We start from the raw sequence: 10,800 nt of genomic DNA on the forward strand, positions 1-10,800 counted from the left end.
GACGTAGACTTTTCGAGTGCTAACGGCGCGATTTTACTCCGTCGCGATAACAATACTTCAAAGGTGTCCTTTGAAGATCAAGTAAGTGTGATTGGTAAAATTATTTTTCATTTCACACGCTTCTTTGAAGTGAACCTTCTACGTATTTATCGACGTATGAGAGAAATTTCAAAACCAGCCCAGCGTAACTCTCTAAGAAAAAGGCGCAAATAAAACTGAAATCAAAATTTTACGAACGTTGCGGGACTCCAAGCCGCGACCTCTCGCGTTCTGTGCGAGTGCTCTTTCCAACTGAGCCAACTCTTTGATAGACATATCATTAATAAAATATTGTATGCTTTGTTCAACTCACAGGTTGTGGCTTCGTATACAGGATCTACTTTACAGTTGATAACCTGCTCAACCCCAATATTTGCTTATTAGAAAATTTACTTGAGATGTCGCTCTTGCAAATCAAAACAATTTGTTATGTTTTAAAAGCGATAACCCTCATTTCTAGGATTAATTACACAAATAAAACTGAAAACAAAATTTGATGGACGATGAGGGACTCGAACCCGCGACTTTTCGCGTTCCATGCTTAGTTGGAAAGAGCGCTCGCACGGAACGAAACTTTAAAATGTAACATAAAAAATTACGAAATGACTGTTCGGCAGTTTTGAGGAACAGTGACCTCATGATACAGTTGAGACAGAAATGATAATTACAATATTATTATCGTCTCTGGAGACAGATAACAGACAAGTCTTACAGATATGTTTGCCAAATAAATTTTAAAGGGCAACGGTCTAACGTAATTTTTAAGCAAACAGGGAAATCGTGAGTTGGAGGCGACTTAGAAATCTAGAGATTAATTCTGAATATATTATAAAGACTTATAACTTATGAAATAAAAATGGCAACGTAATTACCCTAATATGGTTTTTGTGACAAGTCTTCAAAGTATTACATTTGATAATAGTCATAAACATAATCATTTATGTGTGTGTCTATTTGCATGGTATCCAAAACCTGAATGATGGATAACTTGTGTCAATATTTCTCAGTCTCGTGTACATGTTGATAAGCTATTAAGAAGAATTTAGGTTTTCTTACTTTTGATGAAATTATATTTTTCAAAGGTTTTGAATCAAAGTTTAACAGTATTTTTGTCGTTTAAAGCAATAAATACTATAAATGCTAACAAATTAACTAATACAACTAATTAATAATCTAAAACACGATGACTAGAATAGAATTAGATAGGCTTTCTAAATGATTTTGTTTTTCAAAACGTTAGCATACTTATTATAAAACGACCTGAAACAGCATACCAGGCAAAGCACACGTTGAAAAATAAAAATAAAATATTTTTTCTGTTACCAACTTTATGATTGGGTTCAAAATCTGTTCTTTCGATCATATGTGTTCTTTTGTTTACCTAAACATACTTTAACGTTACTGTAAACAGTTCATAAATGCTTATTAACTTAGATATCCATTTAATTACCATGACTGACTTCTCAGTCAATCCCACTTTCTAGGACCGTTGAAATAGGTTCAGGTTTCCTTTTGTGAAAAGAATCTTGATTTAAATCCGTAGTAGGAACTTTGAAAGTATCATTAAAGACTTTTGTGTTAAATTAAAATTCTAAATGCTATACGACTTTACTATACGATATGATAACACGAATCAGTTTTGTTTGATTTCAAAGTGATTGAGGCAATAACAACATAGCCCTTCGCAGCCACAGGCATATTTGTAAAGTTACGCTCTAAATTATTATCGATCTATTTATTTGCTTACAAATTTGAGGACAGTAAACTCAAGACAGTTAAGTTGTATAAACATGGCCTTGTAGAAATGGTCGTCATAAAGCACCCATGATAACTGTATGTTTCGCTTTCTTATATGCTCTGCTTTTTGTGTTATCAATTGTGGACAAGAAGACCAAAGCAGCACTCGTGTTTCGTGCTCAAAATAAGAATGAGAAGCCATAATTTTATGATACTGTTTATTTATTGTTCACTCATGGTTGGTTTAATGTATGTGTATGTGACAGTGAAATATAGTACGTTTAGGAACAATTATAATCTTTCTGAAATGTTCCAAGGGGATCCTAAAGCTCATAATGCTTTGAATGTAAATAATGTTAGTGTTACATCCAATAGCAATGAAACACGGATGGGCATGAAATATATATTGCAATGGACGTCACCGAAAAATGTGCCGTTTGTGTACATGGGCGTTGGACAGCAGGGGTTTATCGATCGCAATTGTTCGCACACAAACTGTTATGTGACTAATGACAGGAATTATTTGGGTGATTATACAAAATTCAATGTAATAGTGTTCGCTGGACCTGAAGTGGTAGTTTATGACAAGAAAAATCTACCTCATAGAAGATCACCCCATCAAAAATTCGTCGATTGAATCGGCTGATAACTATGCCGTCTGTTCCAGAACTCTGGATAACTTTTTTAATTGGACTTGGACTTACAGGTTAGATTCGGAGGCAAAATGGGGATATATTGTCGTAAGAGATTCCGAAAATAAAATTATTGGACCCAAAACAAATATGCATTGGATGAAACTAGAAGATATGGATCCAACTTCAGATAAAATTAGAGAAATAATAAAAAATAAAACAAAGACAGCCGCATGGTTTGTTTCTAACTGCTATACAAAAAGTAGCAGAGAGACTTTTGTGAAACTGCTTAAATTTGAACTTAAAAAATATAATCGTACTGTCGACATTTACGGCAAATGCGGAAGTTTAAAGTGTCTCCGCGATAATGACAAATGTAGTAAAATGTTGGAAAATGATTATTTCTTCTACCTTTCCTTTGAAAATTCATTTGCAGAAGACTATGTGACTGAAAAATTATTGCATCCATTGCAAAACTACGTTGTTCCGATTGTTTATGGAGCTGCAAATTATACAAGGTACTTAGTCAATAATAAACTAACCAATTTTTTTTAATTACTTCTTGTATTTGTATTTAACTATTAGTATCATCAGCGATGATTCGCTATTGAGAAAATTATTAACCATAAAATGGCTTTCAGAATTTTTGTTATCGTATTTATAATTGCGTATAGAAATAAATTACAATTTCAACAATAAGAATTAATATCCACTCAATTCAGTTTACCTTTTGCATGACGACAAAAAATAACGATTTTGTAATTGTGCAATAAGTACGTGTTGCCAGAATTTGCATCCCATTTTAAAATTCATATTATAGTACAGACCAACGGTCTGGACTGACGATCTGGTCAAGATCGGAGTAGGTTGGATGAGGGCAGTGCAAGACTGATCGTCATGGCGATCTGCGGGGGAGGCCTTAGTCCAGCAGTGGACGTCTTCCGGCTAAAATTATGAATGATAAGTTTAAGTTGAAATAAATAATACTTACAGCAGGAGCAAGAAATATCATTAGAGCCTAAATACAATATACAAAATAATTTAAGAAACAAAGAATTTAGAAAATAATGTCAATGTAAATATTAAAAGTTTGACTTAATTATTTAATTTTTCTTTCAGATTTATGCCCGATGGTATCTATTTAAATGCGTTTGAACTTGGACCTGTGAAGCTAAAAAATGAATGAATTACTAGAAGATCAAGAAAAGTATATTAAATATTTCAAATGGAAGAACCATTATTCTTATCACAGAAGATCTGAAAGTGTAGAGACCGATGATTATTGCAGATTCTGTTCAATGCTTTATGAAGAAGATTTTGTTAGAAAGTCTACAATATATGACAACTTTAAGGAATGGTGGAATCCGCGAAATGTAAAATGTTGAATACCTTGATGTTAATAAACCTTGAACGAGTTGAACATACAATAATGTTTTCGTAGCAAAATATCTTGTGAAATAAGTGTAAAATTTTATGACTTTGTTCAATGCAATAAAATTTACCTTAACCGTAGACTTATGATATACTAGCGAATAGACATACAAAGTAGGCGAGAGAAAAAACATCTCTAACAGATAGAGGCAAGATAGAAAAGGAAAACGAATCTACTAATACTGTAACCTACAGCCAACTCCTCGACGTTAGCTACTGAGTATTTTTTATGTAAAACTTGTGGTTTAATATACCAACCAATAGGCTAGTCTATGATTGTGTCTATGGTTTAAACAGTTTTTCTTCTTTTTTTGAATGTGTGCAAGAAATAGCACTGTTTTTTTAATGTTAAGTGATAGCTTTGAGCGATTGGTATCTTCGCAATTAAACTTGACTGAATATAAAGTTTATTGAATTCAATTTCAGATAGTTTTTATATTTATTTTGTTTATTTTTATTGGTTTATGGTTTGTATTGGTGTACGTGCTTCAATAGTAATTAACTAGTAAAATAGGTATGTTATATTGTTCATAGTAATTCTAAGATTTACGTTAAGATAGTTAAATTACGTTTCGTTAGTAAGATAATGTTAATACGTAAATTTAATTCAAATCTTCGCAAGTTTGCTTCGCAGGAGCTATAAATAAATAAATAAACAAAAAGTATTATTCTTGCAAACTGAACAACAATAATGCCTGCAAATAGTGCTTGGGGGCTGAAAAAGAGCCGCTGTCATGCCCATCTAGCCGGGATCCTGGGCAAATTTGGCTCCCACTGATAAAACTGCTTCTTCCTCAGTCACTCTAACCACCATCGGCATTGCCTTGGACCTATTTAATTTTTTTTATGGCTATAAGGGACGAGATAAGCAGAACGTTCAACTGATGGTAAATGATATGCCCTGGCCATTACAATGCAGTGCTTTCAGGATTCTTGAAAAACCCAAAAATTCTGATCGGCTCTACAATTGCGATTGTCACCTTGAGAAAAAATTTTAAGTCTCATTTGCCCAGTTATTTCACTAGCAATGGCGCCCTTCAGACCGAAACAAAGTAAAGCTTATACATTACTGCTTCACGGCAGAAAAAGGCGCCGTTGTGGTACCTATAATCTAGCCGGCATCCTATGCTAAGGAGCCTCCCACTCCACAATATTGACATGTATTTATTTATTTTTATTTAAATTGAATTGCTGACTTTCTAATATTTCTGGAGATTTTCATTTTCGCTGCACTAGGTTTACTCAATACATTACAATCTTATCGTCCTTAAGTACACTCAATCGTAGATAAAATGGATCATAATAATTATTGTTGAAATGAATGTACAGAAAGCAGTCTTAGATTTATTAGTACATTACTGCAGTGGCAAGCAAAACAGGCATTGAATCGAATATCTAAATCTCATACATAAGTTTAACAATACCTAGTTGCTGCCAAGGCTAGTATAGAATTTTTCCAAGACAAGTTCACCACACTTATTGCCTTCACTTGAACAAATTTTGTTAAATACAATTGTTTATTTTTAAATCAACGACCCTATTCTTTTTTAAATTATCAGTTAAGAAATGACCAGTACCTCTCTTATAGGCTGCAAGTCCAAAGGCATCTTTAACAATACGCGACATGGTTCTAGGTGCTATCTTCATCTCCATAATAAAATCTTTTGGACAGGATTTCCTCGAATTTTTTCCCTTACTACTTTGACCAATTTGTTCAAAAATACAATTACTTTTTAAAAATCAATGAGGAAAACAAACAACAATAATATTGCCCGCGTTAAAATGTTAATTTTTTTTTTCAATAAACAGCTTTCTATTTGCAATCCAGTTGTTAAATTAAATAAAACCTGTGATTAGTTACCTCTTTGGTTGACATGTTTCAGAGTAAAATATCGTTCAATTTTTATATTACACGACAGATGAATTTACTATGTAATTTATCTGGCCGGGCGGACCACGACACATGGATTTTCAAACAACTTTTGCCGGCCGCTGGTCGCATGTATATGGCCAGAACAGACATATCTATTTATCTCGAACAAAATTGTCCAACAAAATCTTAAATTGCTAAACATATTTGTAAAAAATTATTGAAACGACATAATATTATGATATGATCAGACTAAAGTTCTAATTTAGCATGCGAAGGTGATCTCTACACTGCTATTATTTATCTATGATCATTTATACGTATAGACTCTTTAATATAGACTATGACAGCTGTGAAAACGTCAAAAAAAATTGAGTTTAGAACTAAGTACTAAACTTCTTTTTAAAAAGATCTCGCACACTGACACAAAGCGTAGCTTATCACGCACACTAAGCTAGCATTGCTGGCCTCTTTAAGAGACAAAAAATTTTATTTAAAACTAACCTTTATTTTAAGAAATTCACGCACACTAACACAAAGCGTAGCTTGTCACGCACACTAAACTTACATTCCTGTTTTCATAGATTGTCCAATTGTAAGAGATTATCTAGACGTAAAAATTATCTAAGTTATTTATCACACTGGATGTTATTAAAAGTTATAATTTTTTTCAAACTTGGGCAATGTCAGGGCAAATTTGATATAAGAGATATCAATTTTGTAAAAATATGAATTATGTATGGTGTAAACATGTAAACCTTTTGCATCACGATTGTAGTTAGAACTAAAAGAAACAAAATTCAATCACTGTATAAAAAATCATGTATGATGCACAAAACAAATACGCGTTGATATGAGATTGTCTCCATTTGTGTCGTCAGGTTTATGCCTTATCGAATCATTCGTAATATGTTGTATGTTTGTGTTTTCAATTCAGTCGAGAAAACCAAAGCAGCGCTAGTGTTTGCGTTCACATATGAAATAAAAATGAGGGCCCAATATATCATTAAACCAATAATTTGTTGTTCTCTAGTGATATGTTTAATGTACATTTATATGACAGTGAAATATAGTAGCTTTACTAATACTAATAAATTTTCTGAAACATTACAAATGGAAGGTGAAGTAAATGGTTTTATAAATGTACGAAATGTGAGTGAAAAGCGAACAAATCTTAAATACATACTGCAATGGACGTCACCGACAAATGTGCCGTTTGTTTACATGGGCGTTGGACAGCAGGGGTTTATCGATCGCAATTGTTCGCACACAAACTGTTATGTGACAAGTGATAGGAATTATTTGGGTGATTATACTAAATTTGATGTAATAGCTTTCGCAGGACCTGAAGTAGTACGCTTTTATGATACAAAAGAACTACCTCTGAAGAGATCGCCCCACCAAAAATTCGCGTTCGCATCAATTGAATCGGCTGATAACTATCCCGTCTGTTCCAGGATTCTGGATAACTTTTTTAATTGGACTTGGACTTACAGGTTAGATTCGGAGGCAAAATGGGGATATATTGTCATAAGAGATTCTGAAAATAAAATTGTTGGACCCAAAACAAATATGCATTGGATGAAACTAGAAGATATGGATCCAGTTTCAGATAATATTAGAGAAATAATAAAAAGTAAAACAAAAGCAGCCGCTTGGTTTGTTTCTAACTGCTATACAAAAAGTAAAAGAGAGGTTTTTGTTAAATCTCTACAGGCTGAACTGATAAATTATGATCTTAAAATTGATATTTACGGCAAATGTGGACCTTTAAAGTGTCCCCATGAAAGTGATGAATGTAACAAAAAGCTAGAAACCGATTATTACTTCTATCTATCCTTTGAAAATTCATTTGCAGAAGACTATGTTACTGAAAAGCTATTGCATTCTTTGCAAAACAACGCCGTACCTATTGTTTTCGGAGCTGCTAACTATACCAGGTAAGTGATAAAGTTGTAACTTAAAAACTTGTAATACAAAATATGATAGATTTTATAAAGATTTTTTATATTTATAAATCTTTCAGATTCATGCCAGATGGAATATATTTAAATGCACGCGAATTAGGAGTGAAGAAACTAGCTGAAAAGATGAATGAATTAATTGAAAATCAAGAAATGTATATTGAATATTTTAAATGGAAAAATCATTATTCTTATTACAGAAGGTTTGAGAGTATCGAGACTGATGATTACTGCAGATTCTGTTCCATTCTTTATGATGATGAATTGGTAAAGAAAAAATCAACGTATGAAAATTTTAAGGATTGGTGGAATCCACCAAATAGATGCTGATGGTGTGATAAAATTAAAAAGACTTACGTTGCCTACGAGTTAATGTGATTATATATGTTGTTAGCGAAACTTCCGTACGATATATAGGGTGTAACCAGCCGATTATTTCGTAACTATTACAGATATCAAAAAACGTTATACTGATATCGAAAGTACGTTACCTAATCATTAAAATGACATCAATAAGTTTATAAAAATCAGTTTCGATATCAGTGTGTCAGTTAAAGTGCTTTGATATGTGTAATAGTTACGGAATTATCGCCTGGTAACACTTAACGATTACAACCTACCTACTTGTTGTAAAACATCATAACTTCATAAATTCCAGAAAGATTTATAACATCAAAATAGCTTTTTCATGAATCCATTCAGTAATCCAAGCTAATGTTATAAAGAGGAAAAATTTGTGTTTTTGTACGTATGTTTGTAATGTTTTCACACAAAAACTACTAGACTAATTTCATAAAGTTTTTCACCATATAAGATATAAGCTATACTACATTTTTCAAAAAAATAGGGATCCCTAATAAAAATTCAATTACATAACGCAAGGTGTTAAAAATACTGTCATCGCGTACGCTGCGGAAACTATTGATGATAGAACAGAAATGTTCTACAGTATTATAGAACGTAGAAAAATCCGCGATTCCATAGTTCAACTTCCGTAGTTGTGCCACTATAACTACATTTTTTCATTTTAAAAGTTCATATAAGTGCCGAAAATAATCAAACTATATTATTCATACCTCTGTAATAATCTTTATCTCAGTTAAAAGATAAGATATTTTATTAAACACTGTTTCAATACCTGTAAAATACTTTTCAAATTATTAAAATCGGACATTTCATTTAAATGATATAACGAGTTGTCAATCATATGAAAATAATGCAATAATAAAATAGCAATAAATCTTTAGTCCGAATTAGTAGAGTTTTGTAGAGTTTCCTCTACCACGACATCGGTATCTAAGCGAGTGAAACCGCGAGGCTTTGCTAGTAGTTCAATAAATAAATGCCTTATATCTATCTATATATATAAAAATGAATTGCTGTTCGTTAGTCTCGCTAAAACTCGAGAACGGCTGGAACGATTTGACTAATTTTGGTATTGAATTATTTGTGGAATTCCAGAGAAGGTTTAAATGGTGAATAAATAGGAAAATGCTGCTAAATTAAATAAAAACAACAAATTTGTTTTTCCTTTGATGTGTCCATACATAATTTCTATGAGAGAATTTATTGACGCACGGTTTGACAGTTCTGCTGTGAAACAATTTCATTACGACAGCAGGGTGCATATTTTACGAAGTAGTTTTTGATGTTTTGATATATTATTGACAAATTCATATAAAAACATTATTTTATTTATTATATACAGAACAACGTCTGTCGGGTCAGCTAGTCTGCAATGAAAGACAGATTTTACGAGACTGGATTATGAGAAATAGACACAAATTAAATCAAATTGCTAACGACAACTATAATCTTAAAGACATTGAGTCCATATAGTATAATATTGTGACACTTTAACTTTGTACTCTTCCAAACTGTCTTTTATCTTCCGCATCGCTAATTCTGATTTCTTACCATTGAATAGCAACTTATTTTATATAGCGACATTCACTACTAAACAGCGAAGGAATGCTTTTCAGATTACTTCGAAGAATTATTGTTTGTAAATCTTAGTAACTGTCCTCTTTGCAGGTGATGAATTCATTATTGAAAGTCATACATATTTAGGTTTTGTATTAGTAGCGAAAAGTTCATTCGTAGATTATATTGCAAGTTATATTTAACTATTTATTGAATGATATATGAATGTTTAATGATATACAAGTGCCAATATTATCACTCGTTTAAACCAATAATCTCATCATGTTCGAAACATGCACATCAATACTACGTCATGAACTTCTTAATGTCAATTATCAAGATAATAAGTCTAACAAAGACTCATTTAAATTGTCATTGCTACTGGTATACAAAAACAAAATACAACCCAAAAAGTTGATAAGTGGCGATTTCTTAAACATTGTGTTTGACTAAACGATAGGTAATATTTTTTTTTATGGAATAGGAGGACAAACGCGCGTACGGGTCACCTGTTGTTAAGTGATCACCGCCGCCCACAATCCCCTCTTGCAACACCAGAGGAATCACAGGAGCGTTGCCGGCCTTTAAGGAAGGTGTACGCGCTTTTTTTGAAGGTACCTATGATATATATATAATATATACTCACTTGGTGCTTTTATTCTTAAATATTGTGTTTAAGATCTTAAGTCACATTTTTACTTCTTCTTCACAGTCTTTCCCTCATTGCTGAGGATCGTGACTCCGCTTAAGTTCGTCTACAGCTTTCCTCCATCTGTTTCGGTCTGTCGAATGGTGGAGTGCGATGCTGACCAGACTAACCCACCCATGGGTTAGTCTGGTCGGATATTTGATCAGACCGGCGTCGTGAGCTCCGGCCTCTTAGTCTCTTCCCCTCAATTTTCCCGGTGACCATCAAACGTTCTAGGATATCAGCACCGCGTAGTGCTTCATTCGTCATTTTTACTAGGTATAGTAAAGACTTTTCGTTTTCACCACAAACGATTTTCATATACATACCTACTAGTAACAGTATCGCATCAGATTCTAATCTTAAAAAGACCTTTTTATGACATCGTTTACATTAAATAACATAAGTATATTTACATTTTATCATTTTAGCTATATAATAATATTAATTTAAGTTATGATATGTTATTTGTTTTCGCTCTTTGATTCAATTTTATTATATAGTGAATAAGAGCTC

General features: G+C 32.6%; 1 protein-coding gene and 1 pseudogene across 4 annotated transcripts; both read left to right on the top strand.

The window, feature by feature from the left end:
* Window positions 1-1,910: 1,910 nt before the first annotated feature.
* Window positions 1,911-4,138, top strand: LOC126978641 (alpha-(1,3)-fucosyltransferase C-like; annotated as a pseudogene).
* LOC126978633 (alpha-(1,3)-fucosyltransferase C-like) lies at window positions 2,415-9,193 on the top strand. Of its 4 annotated transcripts, none has more exons than XM_050827622.1 (3): window positions 2,415-2,482; window positions 7,206-7,649; window positions 7,736-9,193. In XM_050827622.1, the coding sequence occupies exons 2-3, from the start codon at window positions 7,282-7,284 to the stop codon at window positions 8,001-8,003; spliced, it is 636 nt and encodes a 211-aa protein (XP_050683579.1). In that variant the 5' UTR covers window positions 2,415-2,482; window positions 7,206-7,281; the 3' UTR covers window positions 8,004-9,193. The 4 variants fall into 4 exon arrangements, with proteins under 4 accessions (XP_050683579.1, XP_050683578.1, XP_050683581.1 ...); XM_050827621.1 differs by lacking the exon at window positions 2,415-2,482 and adding an exon at window positions 6,663-7,015; XM_050827624.1 differs by lacking the exon at window positions 2,415-2,482 and adding an exon at window positions 6,663-6,829.
* The last annotated feature ends 1,607 nt before the right edge of the window (window positions 9,194-10,800 follow it).

The sequence above is a fragment of the Leptidea sinapis genome, chromosome Z, assembly GCF_905404315.1.
Source record: "Leptidea sinapis chromosome Z, ilLepSina1.1, whole genome shotgun sequence".
NCBI lineage: Eukaryota > Metazoa > Arthropoda > Insecta > Lepidoptera > Pieridae > Leptidea > Leptidea sinapis.

Excerpts from the sequence above, each read along its gene's own strand:
- LOC126978633 (XM_050827620.1), top strand. The coding sequence starts at position 6,697 with ATGAGGGCCCAATATATCATTAAACCAATAATTTGTTGTTCTCTAGTG. Across the intron at positions 7,650-7,735 it reads GGAGCTGCTAACTATACCAG|ATTCATGCCAGATGGAATAT; the intron begins GTAAGTGATAAA and ends TAAATCTTTCAG.